The 27,365-nt window shown below is 54.9% G+C and overlaps 1 protein-coding gene across 3 annotated transcripts; it reads left to right on the top strand.

Moving 5' to 3' along the window:
* Window positions 1-6,295: 6,295 nt before the first annotated feature.
* ZSWIM4 (zinc finger SWIM-type containing 4) lies at window positions 6,296-27,360 on the top strand. Of its 3 annotated transcripts, none has more exons than XM_082623719.1 (14): window positions 6,296-6,662; window positions 8,698-8,899; window positions 10,287-10,643; window positions 12,185-12,264; window positions 12,419-12,569; window positions 13,421-13,588; window positions 14,249-14,608; window positions 15,930-16,067; window positions 16,412-16,666; window positions 17,291-17,426; window positions 19,887-20,041; window positions 21,503-21,666; window positions 23,130-23,211; window positions 23,624-27,360. In XM_082623719.1, the coding sequence occupies exons 1-14, from the start codon at window positions 6,510-6,512 to the stop codon at window positions 24,481-24,483; spliced, it is 3,261 nt and encodes a 1,086-aa protein (XP_082479845.1). In that variant the 5' UTR covers window positions 6,296-6,509; the 3' UTR covers window positions 24,484-27,360. The 3 variants fall into 3 exon arrangements, with proteins under 3 accessions (XP_082479845.1, XP_082479844.1, XP_082479846.1); XM_082623718.1 differs by having other exon boundaries at window positions 12,185-12,333; XM_082623720.1 differs by lacking the exons at window positions 21,503-21,666; window positions 23,130-23,211 and having other exon boundaries at window positions 12,185-12,333.
* Window positions 27,361-27,365: the final 5 nt, after the last annotated feature.

Genomic DNA, 27,365 nt, shown 5'->3' with positions numbered 1-27,365 from the left:
TCCCACGGTCACATGCTTCTGTGAGCGGGACGTGCTGGGGCCTGGGGCCCGGTGCCCCGACCAGGTCATCCCCAGCAGTTTCCACAGGAGACTAGCCACATGCCAGGGAAGGACGAATGGGCTTCTGCACCTCCAGCCTGGGAACCAGGGGAGAGAGTTCTTTCCTCCTGCCTTGGGTGACTCACCTACATACCCTCCACGGACATGCCTGTGTCACCCCCTCTGCCGGGGACCGGCCAGGCAGCCTAGGGAGTCACTTTCCCACCTGCAGGACAGGTACTGACACCACCTTGTAGAGTCAAAATGCCGATTAAACCAGAATGTGCTTATAAACTTCTCAGTGCCACCTCGATCTTTAAAAAAAGTCATAAGTCATAACAGCAAGTATGAAGCACTGCCTGTGGCCCAGGCGCTGCTCTGTTGCTTTCTACACATCACCTCAGTCCTCATGATGCCCAGGTCAGGTCACGTTAACATTCCAGAACAGGGACTTGAACCCGGCACTGGCGGAGCCCCAGTACGTGCTCTCAGCTGCCCATCTGCTGCCTCTCTTAACAGACAAAGTTTCTGTTCTGTTCCATCCTCCCCTAAAACATCAGCTGTGCCTGTGGGGTCGGCCAGGAGCTCTGGTCTGAGGTCCTTCCTCCCTCCCTCTGATGGGGGGTGGGGAGCAGGTTCCAGCTCAGGGACCAGGCAGGCAACAGTCTGGGTGGTGCTGAGTCGCTGTCTTTGGAGGGAGGTGGGAGTGCGGTGGCTGTTCCCCCGAGGTGGGTGACTGAACTCCCAACGTTTTTTAAAAAGCAAGGGACAACCACTGTGGAAAACAGTTTGGTGGCTCCTCAGTAAGTTCAGGCTGGAGTTACCACGTGACCCAGCCGTTGCCCACCAGGCACACACCCCAAGGATCGAACACAGACTCAGCATCTCATACACATACGTTCACAGCAGCACCAGTCACGGTCACTCAAAGGTGGTAGCAACCCAAATGCTGCCAACAGATGACTGGATAAGCAAAGTGTAGTTTATCCACAGGATGGAATATTATTCAGCCATAAAACAGAAGGACACAGTTCACCATGGGTGAACTTGGAAAACATTCTGAAAGAAGCCAGACACAAAAGGCCACATAATGTGTGATTCCATTCATGTGAAATGTCCGGAAGAGGCAAATCCATAGCGACGGTGGTTCTCTATGGGGTGCCAGGGACTGGGGGAAGGGGCAATGGGGAGTGACAGCAAATGGGTATGGGGTCATCTTTGGGAGGTGATGAGGTTTTGAAACTAGATAAAGTTGGTTGCAAATGTGAATGTGCTAAATGCCACTGAATTACACCCTTCTAAATGGTGAATTTTCCATGTGAGTTTTAATCCCCGGAAGAGGCAGGAAGGGTAATTTCACATGCAAAAAAAAAAAAAAAAAAAGTCCTGATTTACATCTCAAAAACACAGGAATTGTGGCAGCAGAGCCCTAACTTGATGGCGAGACTTCACAGTTTGGAGTTGTCTGGGGCCCGGGGCTCAGGGTTTCTGTTAGGGGGAGGAGAGGGGCAGGGGATGGGGCCCAGACCCGGGACTGGAGGGCAGGGCTGCCGCTTGGCTCTGTGATGCCCAGAGTATACCGTTCCTTGAGCCCCACCTACGGGACCTGGACCCTCCTGCCATCTGCCCACCTCACAGCAGTCTCTCCCCTAAGCAGACAGCGAGTGACTTCTGCCCTTTGATATGGAGTCGCTTTGCACGTTGGGTATTTATTGTGCGCCTACTGCATGCCAACCTCTGGGCTAGGTCGAGCTGAGAACTGACATTCTAGTGGGGAGAACAGAAAACAAGGAAGCCCCAGGCCGCCCCCTCCAGACCCCCGCCTCCACCCAGTCCCACCCCCTGGCCTTTTGCACCTCCTGTTCCTTCCCCCTCCCAGGTGTCACCTCAGAGAATCGTTCTCTGTCCCCTGCTCCTGGAAGGGGTCACTCTGTGCCACTCTCATCCGTTTTCTACTTTGCATCTTTGTTGTGTCTCCAGCACCTGGAACAGCACACAATAGTTGCTCCACGAACAGGTGTTTGTTGAGTGAAGGAAGGAAGGAATTGTTTCTTTCTGCAAGGAACATTTTGCGTCTCAGTAAATCAGTTCTGACCATTCAAAGCACCATCTCTATACAACACGCCCTTCCCTTCCGGGTTAGCTGGTTCATAACAGCGTCTTTGAACTATTTCACAGCTCCATCCATGAATTATAAGCAGCTGATAGCAATACAGAACCACTCTTATCTGCTCATTCTGGCTCATGCAGCTGAGGTTCCATTGACAGCTCTCCTCCCTTGTGGAAAAACCAATTTGCCTCCATTCGCACATTTATTTACTCAAATAGTCTGATCTGTTGTAAAAGTGTCCGTTTTCCGGACTCTCTTTTGAACCTCGTATAACATCTGCCTGGTTCCCACAGGGGTTCAATAAAAAAAAAAATCTTAACACGTGTTCGTCTTTATTTGTCGGTGAGAGCCTTGATTGCACCCGCGTTTGAAAATTATCTTTTAACCTTTCTGGAATCTCGAAAGGGTGAGGGGTGGGACCGGCTGGGCTCTGGGTGCCATCTGGTGCTTCCCTCAGCCACCAGGAGGCGCCTCCAACCCGGGCCAAGCCCACTGCCGCTGGCGGCGCCCGGGCTGGCCAAGGACTCCTGTAAACTGGCTCCCTTTGTCCCTCTGACGCCAGCCCCTTTGAGGGGGACCCCAGGGGTGAGAAAAGGCATTCGGGTGTGACAGGTTTCGGATCTGGAATGTCAACCCACCTGTTCCCTCTTCACCCCACTCCCTCGGCCTCCCCAAACAGCCTCACTTTCCCACCACCCCCGCCCTCCACCCCATCGCTGACCTGGGTGACTTTTCCCTCCCATGCTAGGTCCTTCCTAGCATGTGGTTCCAGCCCACAAATCCCCCATTAGTGTCGCAGCCAAGAGCCCCAGACTTTGGGAAATCCCTACACCTCTTGCTCTCTTCAGCAAGTCCCTTTCTGAGCCTCAGTTTCTTCATCTGTTAAATGGAGACCCTAACACCCCTCCCAGAGTGTGGAAATGTGGGGAGCCTGAAGACTGTGACAGCTGCCTTTGTGTCCTGGACGGGGAGGGAAGCCCAGTTCCAGCCTGTCTACTCCCTGCCTTTTCCCCTGCCCCTCCCCACTCCCCAGGGCCAGGGCAGTCATTAAATGTTGCTTTTCAGACAATTATTCCTGTTCAAGCCTTTTCCTCTCCTGCCTCCACCTTCCCCCTCTGCCTGGAATGCCCATTTTTCCTGGCAGGGCCCTGACTCTCTGCCCATGAACTTGTGTTCCAAAAGGGAAGAGAAGAAATGTAAGAAGCAAATCTTGCCAGCTGGGCAGCCCAGAGGGGCTGCATTGGGACCAGGAAGTAAAACTGCCCTGGCTGGTTTCCGGCCTGAGTCAACAGGGGCATTGGGGTGCTGCAGGGGGGTTGGCAGAGGGAGGGACCCTCAGAATGTTAGGATGGGGTGGCACAGAGCTGGGGGGTGGGGGGTCCATGGCCCCCCTCATCCGAGCCTTCAGAGTCACCCTGTTTCTCATGGGTCTTGATGTCAGTACACATGTGGGTTTGGGGTCAGGAGCTGTGGATGCCTAGACAGTGAGCTCACAGCAGCAGGCGGGATAAATGTGGTTCCATTTTCCTGAGGCCCAAACTCGCTGGCTACACTGAGGAGGGAGGACTTGCGGGTAACTAGAACACCCTTTGCAACGTCGCCTTTCCTAAAAGTGTTGCTAGGAAGAGGGTAGGCGCGAAACAGTCTTGGAGACTTCATCCTGGAGGCAACCCCCATTTTCCCAAGGGCCCTTCTGACTTCTCACATTCTCCAGGGATTGCTGTGTGGCCTTGGGCAACTTTCTGACCCTCTCTGGGCCTCATTGCCCTCATCTGTAAAATGAGAGGAATGGAATGGAATGTTGGTGTTTCCCAAACTGTGCATTTGATCCCCAGCCAATGTGACAAGACCAGCCCACCTGCCAGGGCTTGCATGCTGGCCCTACCCTTTCCTGCTGTGGACCTAGGTTAAGTCACCTGACCTTTCTGTGCCTCAGTTTTCTCATCCATGAGATGGGGATGATGAAAATATTAGTATCTCTTGTGAGAGAATAAAATAAAACATCCTCACCCTGTGATGTCCCATTCTCTATTCCTCCTATACATCCTGTTCCACTGGCCTGGAGTGCCTTTTCTGATTCAGCATCTCAGGACATCCACTGAAGCATCCTCAGGGACAAGGGCCAGCCACATACTAAATGCTGAAGAGGGCTGCTTGGAAAAGCTGGACCCTGGGTCCTGTTTGCTAGAGGAGCACCTGAAAGACTTGTTTCACTGAGGTTCTCCCTGCTTTTCTCCCCACCCATTTCTCCTTCCCCATAAGTCTATCTTTGCCTCAAATCCTTGCAAGAAACGCATGCTCTAATAAGTCTAAGGCTTCCTCGTCAGGCAAGAACTCCACCTCTCTAAGCCTCAGTTTCCTCATATGAGAAATGGAGATGACATCCCCATTTTGCAGCACTGTTGGAAGGCTTACATTTGATAATGTGTCTGAACAGCTAGAGCACCACATAAGCAATCAGTACATTATTATTGTTGTTGTTTCGTTGTTGTCATTGTGGTCAGCTGTGGTTTCTCAAGACCACTGCTGTCCCATAGAAATTACAATCCAAATTGCATATGTAACTTTAAACGCCCTGATACCGCATAGAATAAAATAAAATAGATACACAATGAAACAGGTGGAATTAATTTTAATAATGTATTTTACTTAACACAAACATCTAAAATAGTATTATTTCAACATGTAATCAATATAAAAAATTCTTAGTGACATATTTTGCCTTTTTTTTTTCCTATTAAGTCTCCAAAATCCAATGTGTTTTACATTGACAGCACAGCCCAGTTCAGCTTGGTCCCATTTCAAGGACTCAAAGGCCACTTGTGGCCAGTGGTGACCATACTGGACAGTGCAGGTCGGGGGGAGTTTTCTGAAGGGTGGGTTGGGGACTGGCCAGAAAATGCAGCTGTGAAACTGGAAATTCCTGGAAGGAAAAAGGCAGAGTTTCCATGTGGGGAGAGGCAGGGGGCAGCAATCAGGCCACTTAGGGGCCAGCTTCGGTTTTCCTGCTCTGTAGATCATTTCAGTGGAATGGGAGCAAACCAATGAGCTGGTTCATTCAACAAGTTATATATAGATTGAGTGACTGCTGTATGTCCAGAGGTGTTCAGATGCTGGCGGTAAAGCAGTGCCTCAGTTAGACAATTAGACTGCCCCTTGGAGCTCACCATGGAGCAGGGAGAGACAGAAATTAAACAACTGCTGAAATAGATAAAGAAACGTAATGATAACGGAGAGAAGTGTGGCGAGGGGGAAATGCAGGGTTCTCTAGCAACATGGAGATGGCAGGGGTGGTGGCGTCGGGGACCGGAGATGAGGACCACCGCCTGCTTCAAGGTCACATCAAGAGATGTAACCTAGACAAGCTGAACCAGAAAAAATAATCAGAGGTGGTCGGATTTGACATCTGTTACGTTGAACCTTATGAAATTGCCATTTAGTGTATCAAAAATTGTTGAAAATCAGTAATTTCATAGGACTTAACGTAATATATAGGGCATAGAATGGATTGGAGATTCTTAGTTTGGGGCTCAAGAATGGGCTTGGATTGGGCTCTATTTCTAGCGAGGGTGTCCGCAGCCCCCATAAACTCTACCAAGGGACCTGTGATCCCTTCATCCCGCAAAGCATCAAAACTTGACCCGCCGCCCAAAGAGGCTGAATTTCTCGTCACACAGCCCAGAGGGAGGAGGGGCTGAGGGGCTGCCCGGGGATCCCGCCGCTCTGTCTCGCTCCCGGGCCGAGCCGTGTTGATTGTCCCCTCGCGGCGCCCGGAAGCGACCCTCAGTAAACAAAGCCTTGTGTGGGCGCAGCCCCAGCTGCCCGGGGAGCGCTGTCCAGCCCTAGTGGGGCGGGGGAGGAATGTTGTGAATGAACCCAGGACCCGCCCCGAAACTCCGCTTAAGGCCGGCACCGGGGGTTTCCTCCCACTGTGATTGGTCTCCGGCGTCCCGTGATTGACAGCGCTGCTCGCTGAGCGCCCTGACTGAGTAGTCCCGGAAAGACAGGCAGTGCACACAACGAATGAACAGCGGCGACTTGGAGACGGATCTGGCGGTGCAGCCAATGGCGGAGGAGGGCCTCGGAGGCCGAAGGGGGGCCAATGGGGACGGGCGGTGGGGGCGGGACGACGGCGGAGGATAAAGCGGAGGCCGAGGCAGCTTCATTGTTGTGAAGGGTCTTAAAGGGGCCGCATCACCCCGCCGGCCCGGGGGTGGGTGCGGAGCGAGTCCCGGGGCGGCCGAGCGCGAACGAAGGACAGGAAGCCGGGCAGGGATCGCGGGAGCCGGTGAAGCGGAGTAGGCGTCGGACTGACCCCCCCACCTACACACAGGCCCCGCCCCGGCCCCGGCCCGGCCGGATGGACCCCCCCGCGGCCAAGCGGAGCCGGGACTGCCCCGCGGGACCGGAGGAGCGGGACGCCGGGGCCGGGGCAGTGCGCGGCCGGGGCCGACCCGAAGCGCTGCTGGACCTCAGCGCCAAGCGAGTAGCCGAGAGCTGGGCCTTCGAGCAGGTGACCGAGGAGTGCGGTGGGGAGGGACCCACTCCCAGCCCCGTCCCCGACACACCTTCTCCCCCTGTCCAGATTCCAGCCTCCGGACGTGCCTCCATCGGAGACACCCCCAGGGATCTCCTCCAAGATCCTTAACCCTGCCCGAGACATCCCTTCATCCTCCCATTTCACTCCTTCAAACCCTATGACCCACCCCCATCCCTTCCCCAGCAGCTCTGCCCTTCAGCCCACAAGACCCAGGGGTTCCCTCAGTGCCCCAGATCCCAACTCGGGACACTTTTTCTCCTCCTGCCCCATGGTCCTCTCACAACCCTGGGTACCTCTCTTTTCCCACCTTATCCTCATCCCCCAATTAGGGCACCCCATTCAATCCTCACTCCTCTCTCCAGCTCCTACAACCCGCCCCCACTTGGGAACAGAGCAGATCTCAGCACCTAGAGACTCCAGATCTCTGTCCTACACCCCCAGTAGAGGACTCCCCCACTTATATAGATCCCAGCCCCAAGACACCCCTTTCTGTCTCCAATCCCTGCCTCCAGCCTCCAGAAGCTACCTGTCCCATGGGGACCCCCTTCTTCTCCTGCATATCCTTCCCTCAGGCACTAACACTCACACACCCCTCAGTAATTCTGGGACTACCTCCCACCTGGGGCTGCCCAGCCCCTCCTGGCTGGCTGCAGAGATTACTCCATCGTCGGAGTCCCTCCTCCCCATTACCCCATGTTCACTCTCCCCTTGCCCCCCAGCCATCTCAGTCCTTCCAGAGTTTGGCAGCAGGTGTGGGGCCTGGGTTTCGGTACCTGGACAGGTGCACCTGGAATCCTGCCCCTATAACTTCTGAGGGACCCTGCCAGGATGCCCCAGGGCTGGGCAAAGTCCCCTTTCCCAGCCTCAGTGTGGGTCCCCAGGGAGCTGGGTTGTGGCCAGGACCTAAGCAAGCCTTCCTTAGCCCCCACAGGCTCTGTCCTCTGTTTGGCTCTGGGGGGCTTTCTTTGCTCCCTGGCCTCTCCAGAGTGAGTCTGCTGCGACTGATGGGTCTGGGCCAAGTGTGGATGGGGCGGGCTCTGATTCATGGCCTGGAAAATCCCTCCTTAGTCATCTGCCAACTGTCCCCGAGGCCTGGGCCAGTCACTGGTCCTCCCACTTCCCTTTGAAACCTAGGACTGGGGGCTCTGAAAGGTCCCTGCCCCTTCATTGTGTGTGAGACCCCCACAGAGTAATCCTAAAGCCTTCTCCAGGGCTCCCATGTACCTGCCCTGGGCAGGTCTGGCCCTAGGAAAGCTCTTGCCCCGCAGAAACTCATGGAATCCTCTGCAGCCTTTTGGGAGTTGTTCTCCTTTGAGGAAACTGGGGCACAGAGAGGTTGAGAAACTTGCCCAAGGACACTCAGCCAGTGAGTAGCAAGCCTGGATTGGAACGCAGGCTCAACCAGATCAGTTCATTGCCCAGAGCCCCCAGGGGTGGGCAGGACACCCCTCCCTTCCTGAGAGCCCTTAGCAGCTGGAACAGAGAGCCTGTCCTGGGAGCTGGAGCTCACCAGCTGTGGGATCCTGAACAAGTGAATTCACTCTGCCTCTGAGCCTCAGATTCCCCAGGCTGCAAAAATACTGGGTTGTTGCTATGAGAATTAAGGGAAATCGCACACATAAAGCATTTAGCACAATGTAGGCTAAGAACATGTAGGCCTGATCACTGGTCTTCTTATCACTTTTGTCTTCCTTCCTCGTCACCCCTCAAAGCCTGAGAGGTGAGACTACCTTACATTAGGACCCTGAGACCAGACATCCAGGAGGGAAGCAGCAGAAAGTTCCAGAACACTAACAATAGGCCAGATGTTATTGTAAGCGCTGTACATATATTAGTGCATATGTAATACTCATGACACCCAGAAGGCGGGTGCTCTTAACATCTTCTTACACTTGAGAAAAACCGAAGCTCAGAGAGGCAAAGTGACTTGCCCAAGGTCATACTACTTGTAAGCAGCAAAGCCAGGATTCAAGCGCCAGGGTTTCTAACACACCGGGCCTTCCCACAGGTTGAGGAGCGGTTCTCCCGGGTGCCAGAGCCGGTCCAGAAGCGCATCGTGTTCTGGTCGTTTCCACGCAGTGAGCGGGAGATATGCATGTACTCATCTCTGGGCTACCAGCCCCCGGAGGGCGAGCACGATGCCCGGGTGCCCTTCACCCGTGGACTGCACCTGCTACAGAGCGGGGCCGTAGATCGTGTGCTGCAAGTGGGTGAGTGCCTGCCCCCTACCCCTGCCAGGGAGGCCAGGGGGTCCAAAGCAGACGTGGAGGGCTGGGGGAGGTTCCAAATGTCAGGCTTTGATGCCCAGGGAGGGTTGTACAAGATATTATGAGCTCAAGATCAGAGATCTGCCTCGACCTCAGTCAGCTTAGTTGGGGCATAGAGGTAGAGGTGGTAGGATAGGGGGGAGAGCAGGGAAGAAGGCAGGGCCGAGGCAGTGGTTTTGAGGAGTGATTGTAAACCAGAAGTGAGAGGAGGTTCCAGACCTCAGACAGAGGGACCCAGGGATGCTCTGGGCCCACGGTTTAGAGCCAGAGGTAAGAATGATCCTAGACCTCAGGCTGCAGCGTCCTCGGTGAGAGTGGCAAAGTTTTAGAGCCAGTGATGAGCGACGGTCTTGGACGTCAGGCAGAAAGACTCAGGTGGAGGTCGGGTTCAGAGGTTTAGGAACGGTCTCAGACCTAAGGCAACGAGGCCTCCTTGGGGTCTAGGGTGGAAGCTGGGGATCATCTGTGAGGAGTGGTCTTAAACCCCAGGCAGCAGGATCCAGGTGAGGGGAAGGGGTGGAAGTTTAGAGTTAGCGATGAAAGATGATTCTAGACCTCAGGCAGCAGGGCTCAGAAGGGAACCAGTAGAGGTTGAGTCAGAAGGCAGGTAAGCCCTGGAATGCCATACCTCCCACGGGGGCAGGTCATGTCTCCCAGCTGGAGGCAGGGGCTCAGCCAAGATGACCCTCTCTGAACCCTGTCAGCCTGGGGGCCCCCTTGCCTGGACATGACCCAGCTGGCCATAGGCTCGGCCACCTCCAGCCGGTATGAGGAAGCCGCTGTCTCCCTGCATGACGCAGCCAGGGCCAGCTGGGGCCTGAGCTGCCCAACCAGTCGGATGAGCCTGGCATCTGGGCTCCCCAGGGGCCAGGGAGGGGTTGGGGGGTGATGGGGTGACCTGGCCCCTAGCCGCCCACATCAATCCCTCGCCCCCCAATTATCTTTGGTATCTTTGCAGGAAGTGACAGGGCGCCTGGAGCCTGGGCTGTATCCATGATTACCCAAGGGCTAAGAAAATCATCTTCAACAGCATTGCTGTAATAATATTATTCAGAATTAGAAGAACAAACATTTATTTAGCACCTACTATTCTACCAACAGTGTTCTAAGCACTTGCCAATATTAACTCATTTCATCCTCATTACAAACGCATGAGGAGGATGTTACTCTTTGTTCCCATTTCACAGATGTGGACACTGAGGCACAGCAAGGTTAAGTGACTTGTGCTAGGTTACTCAGCTGGGATTTGCACCTGGTCTTGCTGTGCACCGTGGAAAAGACTACCCATCTCTGGGGTGACACAGCAGTGACAATTTGGTTTTGGTCTTAGGGTTCCACCTGAGCGGAAATATCCGGGAGCCAGGGGGCCCTGGAGAGCCCGAGCGCCTTTACCATGTCTCCATCAGCTTTGACCGCTGCAAGATCACATCCGTGAGCTGCGGCTGCGACAACCGAGACCTCTTCTACTGTGCTCATGTGGTGGCCCTGTCGCTGTATCGCATTCGGCATGCCCGCCAGGTGGAGCTGCGGCTACCCATCTCCGAGACACTCTCCCAGATGAACCGGGATCAGCTGCAGAAGTTCGTGCAGTACCTCATCAGTGCCCACCACACTGAGGTGCTGCCCACTGCTCAGCGCTTGGCGGACGAGATCCTCCTCCTGGGCTCCGAGATCAACCTGGTGCATGGTAAGGGCGCCGCAAGGTCTGATGGGGCAGCGAGGCCCCAGCTCACAGCCATCTCGCTTTCTGTGCCTCAGGCATTTGTCACAGCATCCAAACGTACCCCTGACCGTGGAATTCCCTTGTGGTCCAGTGGTTAGCACTCAGTGCTTTCACTGCTGCGGCCCAGGTTCAATCCCTGGTTGGGGAACTAAGATCCCCTAAGCCACGTGGTGTGGCCAAAAAAGAAACCAAAGATACCCTTGATCCATGAGCAGGGGTAGGGGAGCACTACTTAATGAGGTCAAGATCACACACCTCAGCACTTATACTCCAATAAAGGTGTTATAAAAAAAAAAAAAAAAAGGATCACACACCTCAGTAAGTGGCAGATCCTGGATTTGATCTGGCCCTGGGCAGATGAATGGTCAAGAAATCAGCCAGTGGGAAGATCCAGCCCCAGGATGGGGGTGTCTCAAGATCACAGGAGCAGGCCTGAGTATGGGTGTGTGGAGGTCATAAGGAGTATGTGTGGACATTAGTGGGTGTCAGAGGTGGGATAGGGTAGGAGATAGACCAGGAGGTGTTATGAGTTCTGGGGTGGTTTGGAGCTACAAGTGTTGTTTAACTATAATGACGGAAGGATGGAGTAGGATGGTGGGTGAGTAAACGGATGCATAGTGGGTGGAGGCATGAACGGGTATTTGAGGGTGGCGATGGGTGGATATAGAAGGTGTTCATGATCGGGTGTTGGGGTGAACTGTTGGTGTGGAAAAATGGATGGAATGAGTGGATGGGTGATTTACTAGGATGGTAGGTGAATAGGGAGTTGGTGGTAATTGGTGGTAGGGTTGGATGGGATGGGCTTTGATTGGAGAGTTTGAGGTAGTGGACAGATGGGGTTGGTGGAAGACTGGAAGGACCAAGGGGTGCATGGATTGAGGGTGAGTTGATGCGTGCATGAATGTTCTTATGTGCGGACTAACATGGTGGATGGATCGAGTAGGTGGGTGTTTTGTGTAGGATGTATGGATGGACCAATGGGCTGGTGGGTGTTTGGGGAGATACATATGAAGGGTGGTTGGTGGGGCAAGAACAGATGGACAGTTTGGGTCAATTGGATGGATGGATAGCAGAGTTGTGTAGGTCAGTGGATGAATAGGTCAGTGGGTATTTTGAATGGTTAGTACAGATGAGTTGGAAAGACAAATAGGGGTGGGTAGGTGGATGGATGGACTGGTGGGATGGGTATATAGATGTGAGTAGGTGGGAGTTATGGGCAGGGTGGATAATGGACTAATGGGGTAGGTAGGTGTGCTAAGGGTTATGATGTGTGGATGGAAAGATGTATGGCATGGCATGGGGGTGTGGACAGATGGTTGAGTGGTTTAAATGGATGGGTAGGTGATGTTTGGGGTAAGATGATGGGTGGATGGATGGATGGATGGATGGATGGGTTTTCAGGTGGGATGGATGGAATTCTGGGATGGGTTGGGTGATTTGAAGGACTGGATGACAGACACCCCCTCCCCCCAGCCCCAGCCTCAGCTTTCCCTCCCTACCCACAGGTGCCCCAGACCCCACGGCGGGTGCGGGCATCGAGGACGCCAACTGCTGGCACCTGGACGAGGAGCAGATCCAGGAGCAGGTGAAGCAGCTGCTTTCCAACGGCGGCTATTATGGCGCCAGCCAGCAGCTGCGCTCCATGTTCTGCAAGGTGCTGGCTGGGCGGGTACAGGGGGGCGGGACTAGACGGCCGGGTGCCGGAGCCCCGCCCCTCCTCACCGTTTGGTGCGGCGCAGGTGCGGGAGATGCTGCGAATGCGGGACTCCAATGGCGCACGCATGCTGATCCTCATGACCGAGCAATTCCTGCAGGATCCGCGCCTGGCCCTGTGGCGGCAACAGGGCGCCGGCATGACGGACAAGTGCCGCCAGCTGTGGGATGAGCTGGGTAAGTCCCAGACCCCGGAGTGCGGCAGGCACCCAGGCTTTCCCACCTGAGATTAGGGTCTTGCCCGTGAATCCTTCCTCATTCATTAGCACCGCCAATGTACGAGGCACTGTACTGAGCGCTGGGACTACAGCAAGAAATAAGAGAGATTAAATACCAGTCCTCAGAGAGCTGACACGTAGTAGGGCAGACGGACAAGAAAATCCCAAAAGCCCATTAGACCAGGGGTCAACACGTTTTCCATAGGGCCAGATAGTTAATAGTTTTGGCTTTTCAGGCCATTTGGATTTTGTCACTGTTACTCGATTTTATCTGTTGTAGCAGAAAAGCAGCCACAGACACACATAACAAAGTGGGTGTGGTAGCATTCCAATAAAACTGTATTTACAGACACTATTTATTTATTTGAATTTCATATCATTTTCACAAAATGTTCTTTTTATTTATTCCCCACCCCCTCCACCATTTAAAAGTGTAAAAATAAATCTTAGCTTACGGGCCATTCAAAAACATGCAGCGGGTTTGATTTTCTCCACGGGTGGTAGTTTGCTGACCCCTGTGACAGATGGTGATAAATGCTATAGAAAAAAAATTTTTTTGCAAAAGGAGTCCAGTAGTCTGGGTTTGAGTCCTAACTTCTGGCTTCCCAGCTGTGTGACTTTGAGCAAGTGATTTTACCTCTCTGGACTGTAAAGTGAAGAGATGATGAATTGCACCCTCAGAGGCCAGAGGTGAGGGTTGAGCAGAGACCAGTGCCCAGCACACAGCGGGCACTCCATAAGTGCGTGCTGCGCCTGTTGCACGAAGGTTGAGCCTCCCCCGTGCCCACATTTGCTGCCCTCTCTCCCCAGGGGCCCTGTGGGTGTGCATCGTCCTGAGCCCCCACTGCAAACCAGAGGAGCGGACGAGCTGGCTCCAGCTGCTTAGCAAGTGGGACAAGCTGGACGTGTGCCCGCTGGAAGAAGGCAACTACTCTTTTGATGGGCCCAGCCTGCAGCCCACCGTAGCCCTCAGCCCAGGTAGGAGAGGGGTCCCCGCCACTCCCCCCAACAAACCATCACTACTGCCTGTGGCCCAGCCACCCCATCATGGCACTCTGGGGGAAAATGGAGGCAAGGCAGGGGGGACCAGCCCTTGCCTGCCTCCCAGCCAGGAGGGAGTACCCAGGGCAGGGGCAGCAGGCAGCCCGAGGGACAGTGATGTGAAATACTTAAGATGCCTATAGTTCTGGGCTGGTCTCCTGACTCAGTCTCCTTCTGGCCATGGAGGCAGGAATTGGGCAGGGGGTAGGGGAAACAGATAGAAAAGGAAACAGGTATTGAGAAGAGAGAGACAAGTAAAGAGAGGCAGAGATGGAGGGAGAGAGGGAGAGGGAAAGATAGAGAAGGAGAGGAATAAATGGAGTGTGGAGGGAGAAAGATGGACAGACAGTCACAGTTGTTCAAGATCAGTTGTCCATTCATATGAAGGAATATCTGCACTCACACACACACACACACACACACACACACACACACACACCCCTTTAAAAGGCTGCTGGAAGGATTTGGGGAGATAACACACACTCATCGCTGCACCCAGAGCCTAGCACCAAGCTGGCACTCAGTGGGGCAGAGCTGACCAGCGCCTGACTGCTAGGGCCCCCCTCATGGGGCTGCATTTGGGCGCCTCTCCCACAGGCCCAGAGGAGGAGGAGGAGGAGGAGGAGGTGGAGGCTGCAGGTTCCCGCCACACCGTGTTTGGCCGCGCCCTGCAGGCTGGGTCGCTGCACTGGAGTGACGCCCACCTGCAGAGGATCCTGGCCAGCGACTCCTACGGCCCCAGCCTCACAAGCAATGGGAGTGGTGACAAGCCAACCTTTGACCCCCAGGGCCGCCCACTCTGGCTGGGCGAGCCCTTCCCCACTGCCTGTGCCCGTGTGGACACCCTGAGGGCCCACGGATACCCCCGCCAGGCCCTGCGACTGGCAGGCGCTATAGTCAACACACTCCGGCTGCAGCGGCGACATCAGCTTGAGACCTACAAGCAGCAGAAAAAAGGTGGGCACCAATATTATCATCATGTCCTGGGGCTGCAGACACAAATGCCAACAGCTGGGGGCTGTGGCAACCTGGAGAGTCTGTGGGTACAACAGGAAAAGAGACCACTCTAGGTGTCTTGAGCAGAAAAGAATTTAATGCAGGGGATTGAGGATTCACAAAACCACTGGAAGGGCCGCAGGATTGAATGTCAGGGAAGCCCCTGCTTGGCTTCACACACTTGAACTTCAGAAGCACAGGAGGTTCAGCAGGCTGTAGCCCTCACATGGGGGCAGGGCAGTTCCCAAGAGGACAACCCAGAACCTGCTGGCAAACCTCATGTCTGTGCCCTGTAGACAGCTACACACCTGCTCACAGCCACTGCAAGAGAGTAATGGCCTCATTCTCTCCCACCTTCCACACCTCACACGAAAAAGCCTGGGAAATGTAGTTTCTATAGATCTAGCCACGTGCCTTTCAGGAACGTGGACCCTGTGTGGCCAGATCTTCTGATTTTTCAAGAGAAGCCAGAAGTCCAGATTATCTAATGTGGAATTTACTGATTTTTTTCAATATGGGCAACAATTTGAAAATTGTATTAGGAAAAACAGAAACTTACACTGTGTTGGCCCAAAAAAGGACACATCTGTGGACTAGATATGGGGGGACAGGAGAGAGGCTACCAGTTGTGTTCTCTGGGTGATGGAGTTGAGTTGATGGGTCAGTTACCAGGAAATTGAATACAGGGTGTAATGGGGGAGAAATGGGGGCATTGGGATCTGAGCAGACCCCTGACCTATTCTCAAGGTGTAGGGTTAGCCCCCCAGAGGAGGTGAGAGCTAAGCTGAGATCTTAAGGATGTTTAGGAGTTTCCCAGGAGAAGGGGAGGGAGCAACAGTGTTCCAGTTAGAAGGAACAGCATGGGCAGGAGCCCAGAGGCAAGGGAGAGCACGGCTTGTGGGAGGAGATTGGAGGATGGGCTTCCAGGTGGGGTGGGTGACCACCTCAGGGAAACTTTCATATCCGTCCTTGGGAGCCCTGAAAGCAGGCTGGGCCTGAGAGAGGTGGGAAGGATCAAGGGTTATAAGGAGGGGAATGACACTGGTTGGATGTTTTAGAAAGCACCCAGTTTAGCCAGGCCTGGGTCTGGGTGTGGGACAGGAGGCCAGGGCCGTGGAGGTGAGAGCTGCTGCAGAGCTCAAGGGGCAGAGAAAAGGGTGCTGGGTGGGCAGATGGTGAGTGGGCACTGGGAGGTTGGGCTTGGGGTTCAGGGAGAGGAAGCCCCCCCCCGGGGGCTTGGTGGAGGGGGGCTGGGCATTGAACCCTCTCTTCCTACCTGCAGAGCTACTGCAGAAAGGCTCCACCTGCATCACCAACATGGAAGGATGGGTGGGCCACCCCCTGGACCCCATTGGCTGCCTCTGCAGGGCACTCTTGGAGGCCTGTCACCTAGAGGAGGAGACCCTTGCCATTTACCCAGGTACCCACACTGGGGACCCCTTGAGGAGGTGGGGAAATCACCACCTCTTGGCCATGCCCTCTTGCCCAGTACCCCTAGAAAGTGAGGCCACGCCCTTACACTTGGCCACACCCTTCGGCCAGTGCCAGGTGCCAAGAGGCTTAGCTTCTCCTGAAAGTGAGGCCACCGTAGGCCTATCTGCTGTTGGAAGGTGGGCGCCACCCCCTGGTGGGTGCGGAAGCAGCTGGGCTCTCCCTAAACCTCCCCCCAACCCCACACACAGTGTCCATATTTAAGGTCAAGGACCACTGGAGTCCCAGGAAAAGGGGTTCCCCTCTAGCCGCCCTGGTGTCCTTCTCCCACAGACTCAGGCCCTGAGAGGCGGAAGGTGGCCTACCAGCACGTCCCGGTGCCCGGGAGCCCTGGGGAGTCCTACTTGGCAATGGCGCTAGAGGTGGCACTGCTGGGCCTGGGACAGCAGCGGGCCCTGCCCGAGGGGCTGTATGCCCAGGACAAGGTGGTACGCAACGAGGAGCAGCTGCTGGCCCTGTTGGAGGAGGTGGAGCTGGACGAACGGCTGGTGCAGGTGCTACGCAAGCAGGCGGGACAGCTGCTGGAAGGTGAGGCCCCACTGCTAGCCTGGCCGTTCCTGAAAGATAGGGTCCTGCCTCTCTACTGTAGTGGCCTGGTTGTTGCTGGATCGGGAGACCCCGCCCCTAACTCCACCTCCTTGTCCTTACTGCCTTTGCATACCTTGGCAGTTCCTAAAAGATGAGCACCAGACCTTGGCCCCGCCCCCAGCAGTGCTGGCAGCCAATAATGGCTTCGAGTGATGAGGCCCCACCCCCTTCCCACTTTGGAGCCAATGAGCCTAGTCGCTGATGCCCAGCTAGACTTTGATTGGCTCTGCCCACGGTCCTACCTTGTGAGGCCCCTCCCCTACTGCAAAGGGAAGCTGGCTTGGCGACACCACTGGAGCAGGTGCAGCCCCACCTCCACCCTCTGGCCCCACCCTGCATCTGAGTCCTGACCCCTATCCAGGGGTGCCCAGCGTCTCTTTTCTGTGGATTTTCCAGTGCTTGTCTCAGTCTTAGCCCTGTGCTCCCACCCCCCGGGACCTCTCTAGCCCCAGCCACTCTATCCTGAGTCCGCCCATCCCACACTCAGAGCCTGGGGTGTGGGGAGACCTGGGGAGGGGCCATGCAAGCCCACACCCAGAGGCTGAGCTCAGGCTGCCCCTGCAGGGGGTCCTTTCAGCGGCTTTGGAGAAGTGCTTTTCCGGGAGAGCGTGCCCATGCACACCTGTGCCCGCTACCTGTTTACTGCACTGCTGCCCCACGACCCCGACCTGGCCTACCGCCTCGCGCTGCGAGCCATGAGGTGAGGAGAGGCAGCTGGGGACTCCCACTGGGCCGGGCAGGATTGGGGGATGGGAGGCTACTGGGAGCCCCATCCTTCTGCCTGAACTCACAGCTTGGTTCATTCAGCCTCTCTCATCCGGCCATTCCAGACTGCCCGGTGCTCTTGATTACACATTAGAAATGTCATATTATTTTGAATTTGAGAAACATCCACATGACACAGAATTCAGAGTCCTTTTCTAGGCAGGTTTGTCCCAACTTACCCAAAGCTCTCTGGAGGCAAGCAGTGGTACCACTTTCTTATCTATACTGCAAGAGTCCATATTTCTGCGAACCCATAATCTGAAAATTAAAAGTTGGTTCTCCTTTATGCCATGACACATCCTGCACCTATTCTTTGCACCTTGTTTTCACTGAACATTTGCATCTTAAAAGCTATATCCTGGGGCTTCCCTGGTGGCGCAGTGGTTGAGAGTCCGCCTGCCGATGCAGGGGACACGGGTTCGTGCCCCGGTCTGGGAGGATCCCACATGCCGCGGAGCGGCTGGGCCCGTGAGCCATGGCCGCTGAGCCTGTGCGTCCGGAGCCTGTGCTCCGCAACGGGAGAGGCCACAACAGTGAGAGGCCCGCGTACAGCAAAAAAAAAAAAAAAAAAAAAAAAGCTATATCCTGTCACATAGCATGTGAACCACTGTAGGGATACACCAGGAATAAACCAATCTGGAGCTGATAGACATTTACACTGTTTCCAAAAAGATGTTGCAATGAATAACCGGGTTATTTCCCATGTGCAACAGCAAATCATAGAAGCAGAATTTTAAAAGGCCCTGTCTATAGTGAACCATGTCCAACAAATAAAGTGAAATCTGTCCCCCATCCTCTGATCCTATTCTCCAGAGGCACCTATTAACAATTTGGAGTGCATTTTCCCAGAATATTTGGAAAGAATAATCTGTTAAGAGCCATGATTTAGAGAACACTCTTTCACGTGCTGGACTTTTTTCTAAGGCAGTGCCAGCAAATTACAGCCCACGGGCCAAATTTGGCCCGCTGCCTGTTTTTGTACAGCCCATGAGATAAGAATGGTTTTTGTATTTTTAGATGGTTGGAAAAAAATCAAAACAATATTCTGTGACACATGAAAAGTATGTGAAACTCAAATTTCAGCATCCAGAAATAAAGTTTTATAGGCACAGAGCACCATTCACTCATTTCCTTATTGTCTGTGGCTGCTTTTACACAACAGTGACAATTGTGACAGAGACCAAATGGCCCACAAAGCTGAAAATATTGGCTGTCCAGCCCTGTGCAGAAAAAGGTGCTGACCCCCCGATCTAAATCTGTGACTCACATGGTGAAATAAGTATGTTTACCCCCATTTTACACATAAACAGGCTTAAGGTGTGTCCCGAATTATGTAGCAAACTCATTTAGATATTTGGAATCAGGACAGTCTTGACTCCTATTCTATGCTATTGATTACATTTAACAGCTTTGAAAAGCTTTCTTAGCACAGAATGCATGTAAACAGTGAGCTGCTGAGCAAAATATCTTAGGGGGGACGTTGAGTCATTCAACAAACAATTTGTTGTTTACCTGTTGTGTGTCAGGCATTGTCCTAGTGCTGGAGAGGCAGTGTCAGTGAACCAAATAGTCAAAAATTCCTGCCCTCATGGAGCTGACCTTGTAGTTAGGGAGAGACAGTAAATAAATTTATAGGTAAACTATGTTGTATGTCAGATAGTGACATGCAAGAAAGGGGTGGAAGGAGTTGGGAGTAGGAAGCTGCACTCTCCCATGTGTTGGGCATGTCAGGGAAGAGCTTACTGAAAAATATTTGAGCAAAGACCTGAAAGAGGTGAGGGGGAGTCACAAGGATGTCTAGGGGAGAGTATTCCAGGCAGGGGGAACAGTTAGTGCAAAAGCCCTGAGGTAGGGCTGTGCCTGGTGGTATGTGAGGGATGTCAAGGGGAACAGTGACTGGAGCAGAGTGAGCAAGGGGAGTGGGACCACATCAGGACACAAATAATCCCCTTACCTCTTTATCAGCCCTTGGTGCGTGAACAGAGCATCATTTATTTAATCGACCCCACAGTGATGGGTATAAACAGCACTGCAATGAACATCTTTTTTTTTTTTTTTTTTTTGGAATATAGTTGATTTACAATGTTGTGTTAGTTTCAGGTGTACAGCAAAGTGAATCAGTTATACATATATCCACTCTTTTTTAGATTCTTTTCCCATATAGGTCATTACAGAGTACTGAGTAGAGTTCCCTGTGCTATATGGCAGGTCCTCATTTATCTGTTTTATATATGCAGTGAACATCTTGAACATACATCCTCCATCTTTTTGGATGCCCAGAGATTTGCTGGCCTAGGAGGGTAGGCTCTGGCTGAGGCAGGAGGCCTTTCTTTCCTAGAGAGGATGGAGACTCCAGCCTTGTCTCAGGGCAGGGCTGCTTCTCTTCTCACCCCAGGCTGCCCATACTGGAGACAGCGTTTCCAGCTGGAGAACCTCATGGCAACCCACTGGATTCCATCGTGAGCAACCGCTTCCCCCGCTGGTTCATCCTCGGCCACCTAGAGACCCGCCAGTGTGAACTGGCCTCCGCCATGCTGACTGCCGCCAAGGGTGAGGACAGCGACTGCCCCCCACCCCCGTCCCCCTGTCCTCCTTTACCTTACTCCCCTCCCTCCTTTCCCTCATTCCTTCCTGCCTACTTTTTATCCTTTTACCATATCCCACCCACAGTTTTCCTTAAGTGCATTCTTTTTTTGGCCACCCCACACAACATGCGGGATCTTAGTTCCCCAACCAGGGATCAAACCCGCACCCCCTGCAGTGGAAGCGTGGAGTCTTAACCGTGGACTGCCAGGGAAGTCCCTCCTTGAGCACTTTCTATATGTACCAGGCACTGTCCCAGGTGCTGAGCTTGCAGCAGAGAACAAAACCGTCCCAAATCCTGTGCTCTGTAGTGTTAATTCTAGTGAGGGCAGACAGACAATAAATAAGGTAAAGAAGATAGTTATGTAGTGAGAGGTAATAAGTGGTAAGGAAGGGAATAAAGCAGGTTGACACTTAAGCCAAGACATGAAGGTGAAGGTGGAGTCATGCCAGTATCTGGTGTCTTAGCTCAGCTGCCGTAACAAAATACCATAGACTTGGTAGTTTAAACAACAGGAATTTATTTTCTCACAGTTCTAGAGACTGGAAGTTCAAGATCAGGGTGCCAGCATGGTCAGTTCCTGGTGAGGGCTCTCTTCCTGGCTTACAGACAGCTGCCTTCTCACTGCGTCCTCACATGGCAGAGAAAGGGAGAGCTCTGGTCTTCTCCTCTACTTATAAGGACACTAATCCCATCCTGGGGGTCCTAGCCACATGGCCTCATCTAAACAAAATTGCCTCCCAAAGGTACTATCACGCTGGAGGGTTAGAGCTTCAATATATGAATTTTGGGGAGGACACAGTTCAGTCCATAGCATCTGGGAAGAGCATTCCAGGCAGAGGGAACAGCCAGTGCAAAGACCCTGATGCTGGACTGTGCCTGGTTATGTTTGAGGAACAGAGAGGAGGCTGATGTGGCTGGAGCAGAGTAACAGGATTGTAGGATCTGGGCCAATGATAATAATAGTAATAAAAGCTCACGTTTGTGTAACTCTTGCCATGTTAAGGCCTTTACAAGTATAGGCTCACTGCAGCCCTGTGAGACACGTACCATTGCATTAGTATTACCCTTTGTACAGATGGGGCAGCCAAGGCACAGAGAGGTGAAGCGACTTGCTCAAGGTCACACAGCTTGTGAGTGGCAGGGATTTGAACCCAGGCATCTGGGTCCAGAATTGGTGCCCTTGACATTTAGGGGTCCAGTGGGCCCCTGGGTGGCTTCCTCCCACTGGAAAGGGAGGGGCAGAGGAGAGAAAAAGGGGAGTGCCAAGAGTGGTCTAGGTCTTCATAGAACCGTTGCCAGGTGCCTCACTGTCCACATTCACACATTTGCACGTTTGTAGAGGAACCAGTGTGAGCAGGTCAGGCAGCAGCAGGGGCTGGTGCTGGGTATGCCCACAATATCCTCTGTCCCTCCCCCCACCCCAGGAGACCCCAAGTGGCTGCACGCAGTACTGGGCTCCATCCAGCAGAACATCCACTCTCCAGCCTTGCTCTTCAAGCTGGCGCAGGACGCCTGCAAGACTGCCACGCCGGCCAGTGCACCACCAGACACCACACTGCTGGGCATTGCGCTGGAGCTTGGCCTGCAGGTGACTGGCCGCAGGGAGGATGGGGGCAGGGGGCTGCTGCCTGAGGGCTGGCCAGGTGAGGGCCACTTGGGGGTGGGACCTGAGTGTGAGGTCTGCCTGTAGGGGCGGGGCCTGAGGGTAAGCATCGCCCCTGGGGGCAGGGCCTGGATGTGAGCAGCACCTCTTGGGCAGGTCTACAGGGGAGCAGGGTCGGTGAGTAAGAGTCCTGAGAGTGAGGGAATGGAGTCACCAGTGAGGGTGGGGCCTATGAATGAGTGACTCGGTAGCAGAGCCTGAAGGTGAGAATCTACTTCTGGGGATGTGGCTGAGGACAAGGAAAGGGGTCACGGAGCATGCAGGTGAGTGGACTGGCCACAAGAGAGAGCAGAACCTAAGGGTGCTGGCCTTGGGAGTGGGGCCTGGGGCTGGTGGGCCATAAGAACCACAGGTGGGCGGAGCTGAAACTGAAGGGGCAGAACCTGCCTGCAAGGAGCTTTCTTGGGAAAGGGCCTGTAGGGGACTGCAGCCTAGAAGGAGGGGTCACCACTGAGGGGAAGGGCTTGGGGAGAGTCCTGTGAGTGAAGAGCCACCCCCGGAGGGTGGGGTCTGTGCTTAAAAGTCATGGAGGCGGGGCCTGCAGGTGAGTGTCCAGGCCATCCTCAGGGGCCGGACAAGGGACAGTGCTGTAAGGGCAAGGCAGAGTCATGGTTGCAGCCTGAAGGGATAGACAGGTATGGGGCTCATGGGGGCGGGGCCTCAGACGGTGGCCAAAGTAAAATAACAGAATAAGGTACAGATTCGGGTGATACCTTCCCAGGTAGAACTGGCCAGCAAAGGGCTGGCAGGAGGCAGAATTGGCCTCTGAACAACCCCCTGAGGGGGGTGGAGCCATTGTGGGGGATATGTGGTAGTTGAGATAAGGGTGGTGCTTTAGGCAGGTGACCCACTATTTAGAAGCTTCCAGACAGGGCCTGGGGATGGGGCCTCAGAAGAGAGGCCAGCAAGGAAGGTGCTTATTGGGGGTGGGACCTGAAGAAGGTGGGGCCTGTAGGGCAGGTGCTTTGTTTGGGGCTGCAGGGGGAAATCTGTTGACAGGAAGCATGGAACTTTCCAGAGAGAAGGGACAGGTTGGTTTGTCATCCCAGGTAGGGTCCACGGGGCCTCAGAATGACACCAACACTAACAGTAATGGCTGGCATCAGCTGAGCACTTGGAAGAAGTAGGCACCGTGCAAAGAGTTTACCAACAGACTTCCACTGAATTCTCACAGCTCGATGAGGTAGATACTATTTGTATCTCCATTTTACAGATGGGGAAGCTGAGGTCCAGAGAGGTGAAGCCCCTTGCCCAGATTGTATGGCTCATTGATTCAGCCCTTAACTTCCAAGTTTCCCGGGGCCCTTAAGGATCCCCCGCCCCCCTTCCACACGCCAGCCCTGGTTTGGGTGACCCCCTTCTCTACCCCTCCCCATCCCATGCTGCAGGTGATGCAGATGACCCTGAACACCATGACCTGGCGTCGGAGGGAGATGGTGCGCTGGCTGGTCAGCTGTGCCACGGAAGTCGGTGAGAGTCCCCAAGGGGACCCGCCACCCACCTCCCTGTGGAACTGGGCAGGCATGAGGGAGAAGCAGAGCCATTTCCCCGACTCCAGCCTGTGCTCAGGGCTAGGCCAAGAGGGAATGTTGGGAGGGGGGACCGAGCTGGACAAAGACCTGGAGGCTGGCTAGGCTAAAGTGGCTTGGAGAAGGGACAATCCATCCAGTGCTTAGCCCCCACCCCACCAGATCCCACCCAGCCCAGCTGCCCTCTCCTCCCTTGGAAAAGTAAAGTGAAGTTTCTGTCAAGCCAAGAGTAGCGGTAGAGGGGGTGCAGCTTTAGCCTTGGCTGGTGGGGATAGTAGGTCAGGGTAAACCCATGCACACACGGTAAACCCCTGTCCCATTCCTGACCAGTGTCACCCTGTCATCTCCCACAGGCCTGCAAGCCCTGATGAACATCATGCAAAACTGGTACTCCTTATTCACACCGGTGGAGGCAGCCACCATCGTGGCAGTGACGGGCACCACCCATGCCACGCTGTTGCGGCTGCAGCTGGATGCGCCCCGGCGGGAGGAGCTCTGGGCATGCGCCCGCACCCTGGCCTTGCAGTGCGCCATGAAGGACCCGCAGAACTGCGCCCTGCCCGCCCTCACCCTGTGCGAGAAGAACCACGCGGCCTTCGAGGCGGCCTACCAGATCGTGCTGGATGCCGCAGCCGGAGGCCTGGGCCACGCCCACCTCTTCACCGTGGCCCGCTACATGGAGCACCGTGGCCTGCCGCTGCGGGCCTACAAGCTGGCGACGCTGGCCCTGGCGCAGCTCAGCATCGCCTTCAACCAGGACAGCCACCCGGCCGTCAATGACGTGCTCTGGGCCTGCTCGCTCAGCCACTCGCTGGGCCGGCACGAGCTCTCTGCCATCGTTCCCCTCATCATCCGCAGCATCCACTGCGCCCCCATGCTCTCCGATATCCTGCGCCGCTGGACCCTCTCAGCGCCCGGCCTGGGGCCCCTCGGGGCTCGCCGGGCTGCCAAGCCGCTGGGCGCCGACCGGGCACCGCTGTGCCAGCTGCTGGATGCGGCGGTGGCCGCCTACATCACCACCAGCCACTCCCGCTTGACGCACATCAGCCCGCGGCACTACGGCGACTTCATCGAGTTCCTGGGCAAGGCCCGCGAGACCTTCCTGCTGGCGCCTGATGGGCACCTGCAGTTCGCCCAGTTCCTGGAGAACCTCAAACAGACCTACAAGGGCAAGAAGAAGCTCATGCTCCTGGTGCGGGAGCGTTTCGGCTGAGGGGCAGCAGGCAGGCGGTGGGGACATCCGCCTTCGCCCCTGATTCTGTGGCACCCGCCCTCCATCACGGGCCTCAACGCTGGAGGCCTATGTGGCATTTCAGTATTAAGTCAGGGAAGGAGCCCAGCTGGAGCTGGGTGGTCTTGCCTGCCATCCCCTCCAAGCCCAGAAAGAGGTGGGAAGCAGGGGGTCGCATCCTGCCACATGCGTGCCTAGGGCACATGCGTGCCTAGCGAGTGTGCAAGACGCAAGGATCAGAAGCCATACCACCACCCAGAGGCCTGGAAGGGGGTGTGTGCTTGTGCAGCCGGTATGACCTCACCTTGAGCACCCCAAAAGCAATAGGCAAGTTCTCCCTCCCCAAACCCACAGGTCTCCCTTGGGCTGGGGTGGAGGAGCTGGGAGACAGGACTTTCCAGCAACTGGCTCTCAAAGTCAATGTAGCAGACCCTCCCTGCAACCAACTCTGGGTGCCCGGAGGGCTTGCGTTAGGGCATCTAAACTCCTTTTGTACCCTCCCCTCACTGCCTCAGGGGTCTCACCTGCAGGCCTGTGCCCCCTCCAGGCTACAGAGCTGGGACCAATGGCTCACCCCCACTGAAGGATTTGAAGAGGCTTCAGGCCTCGGCCACATACCTCACCACCCATCCCGCCAGGACTCCCATTCCCTTGGGTGCCAGGGTCCCAGGGTGGGCTGGGGGCTCATTACTGTCCCTCCCCCTACCTGCTAGTCACTGGACATACAACTCAGGAACCGAGCCAGGCTCACACTGTCCTCCAAACCTGGTGTGTGTGGGGGGGGATACAAGCGCAGGCAAGCCAGGAACCCCCCCTGCCCCCTGATCTAGAAAGGAAAGAGGCCAACATCTTAGCATTTTGGGGCCCTCTGTCTGTCTCTCCCTTTCTGATCCTCTGCCTCCCTGCTCTGCCCTTCCTCTTACTCCCCCTTCCCATATTTCTCTCCATCTAGCCTGTCTTTCTATTTGCATCCCCAAGTCCCAGCTGCTGTCTCTCTTTGGCCTCCCTTTCCCCCACCTTGGCCCAGGGAGAAGGAGAGTGTCCCGCCCCCCAATCACCCTCCTCTATCTTTTCTCTTGTAATTAAGGACAAAGATTACCACATTTTGTAACTTTTTTTCTATTTATTGAACCATATATTGTATTTCCTTTTTTTTTTTAAAGTTGAACACAGCTTGTTCTTTTTAATTTTATTTTGAGACTAAGGCATGTTCTGCGCCCCCACCCCCATTGTGGCCCCCTGCCAGGGCCTCCTTTTCCCCCCCACAGAAAATCTCCAGCCTCTTCTCTGGGTACAGCTTCAAGTGAGGGGTACAATGGGAGCCACTGCTGGTTTCCTCCAGTGGTAACAGTATGGATGATAGCAGACAGGGAGAGAGAGCTATGAGCAAGCCGGGGGCTGACACCTGTGCTTTACACCTGTCACCTGTTATAACACCTGTCATAACAGCCCTACGAGTCGGTAGGATTAGCATTCCTATTTTACAGAGGAGAAAACTGAGGCTCCAAAGTTTAAGAAAGGGCACTCGGTTTTAGAAAGCGACAGAGCTAGATTTAGTACCTTGCTGGGGTAGGGCCACTGATTGCTCACCCCGGGCTGCATGACCCATGCAGCGGTGGGAATGGCCACTAGGGGGTGCCCTGGCTCCAGCACTAGCTATTGGAGTTAATTGCAAGTTTCTGAGCACGGGGCGGTGGTGCGTGTCAGGTGCTGGGTGCAGCTGGGTGAGGAAGACCCGCCCCCCCAAAGGTGGGAACTCGGCTTAGACAAGGCCTTGATGGGCGAGGTCAATGGGGGGGGCGTGTCTGGGCTTCTTTACCAAGGATGAGGCTCCCAGTCCCCAAATAGAGTGAGGGATCTGGTGGACGGCAAGAAGGCCCTTGGTTGCCTTCCTTTACTAGCTTCCTGCCTTTAGAGAGTGACGGACAGAGGGACAGACTGTCTGGGTCACTGTCAGGGCCGGGGCAGGCGAGGACAGAGGCTTCCCAGAGGGGCGGGGCTCAGAGCGAGGCTGGGCGGAGCTGGCCGCTAGAGGGCGCCGAGTGTCCGCGCGCAGCAGTGGGCGGGCCTTCGGTGGCGCTGGGCCTGGCGATTGGCTCGTGGCTCCTCCCTGCGCTGGAGGGAACCAGTTGGAGGCGGTCCCACCTCCTGCCCCGCCTCACGCATTCCCGCAGGTATGTGCAGGGAGACCCCCCGCTGACCCGCACTCTCCTTAGTGCCGCCTGGAGGCCTGGGAGGGTAGGAGTGGCAGTTCTGAGCACTCCACATCAGCTTTGGCCCTTGTGGTCCCAAATGCCTCCAAACATCCTCAGACCTGGGGTGCCCCTTACCGTGCCCCTCACCTCTCAAAGTCATCTACAGATGTTCCCCACAGACCTAGGGCGCGACTCAGGTCCCAGTCACAGCCAGATGTCCCCCTTGGGCCCACATACACACCTCAAGCCCAAGTTCCCCGCCAGCCTTCTCAGATACCAGACACCCCAAATCTTACCCCCAGCCCAAGTTGTCCCTTATGTCTAAGTTATCCCCAGATGTCACTAGATCAAAACCTTCAGGTCCCAGTTATCCCCCAATGTCCAGTGTTTCCCTCAGGGTCACCCCCAGCCACGAGCTTAGATTGGGTCCCATTCTCTCCCACGCCCGGCCCTGGATGTGGGGCATGCCTCATCATGATCCCGTCTAAGTCCCTCTAAGGACAGTCCTCCCTGTCACCACACCAACCCTGAAAGTCAGTCCCTCCACCCTGAAAGTCAGTCCCTCCAGCCCAGGGTTTCACGCGGGGTCAACACCCATCCCTAGGACACTCCTCAAGGTCACCGTTCCATGACAAGGGCACCCTTTCCGCCCACGTGACTAAATTATCA

The sequence above is a fragment of the Mesoplodon mirus genome (genome assembly GCF_964341445.2).
Source record: "Mesoplodon mirus genome assembly, chromosome: 5".
Taxonomy (NCBI): Eukaryota; Metazoa; Chordata; class Mammalia; order Artiodactyla; family Ziphiidae; genus Mesoplodon; species Mesoplodon mirus.
This window is presented reverse-complemented; position numbering and strand designations above follow the sequence as displayed.

What these genes read in the sequence shown, in the direction of transcription:
- ZSWIM4 (XM_082623718.1), top strand. Translation starts at nt 6,510, where the DNA reads ATGGACCCCCCCGCGGCCAAGCGGAGCCGGGACTGCCCCGCGGGACCG. An exon ending in TGCGCTCCATGTTCTGCAAG is followed by an intron (nt 12,334 to 12,418) that starts GTGCTGGCTGGG and finishes GGTGCGGCGCAG; the next exon opens with GTGCGGGAGATGCTGCGAAT. An exon ending in CTACAAGCAGCAGAAAAAAG is followed by an intron (nt 14,609 to 15,929) that starts GTGGGCACCAAT and finishes TCCTACCTGCAG; the next exon opens with AGCTACTGCAGAAAGGCTCC.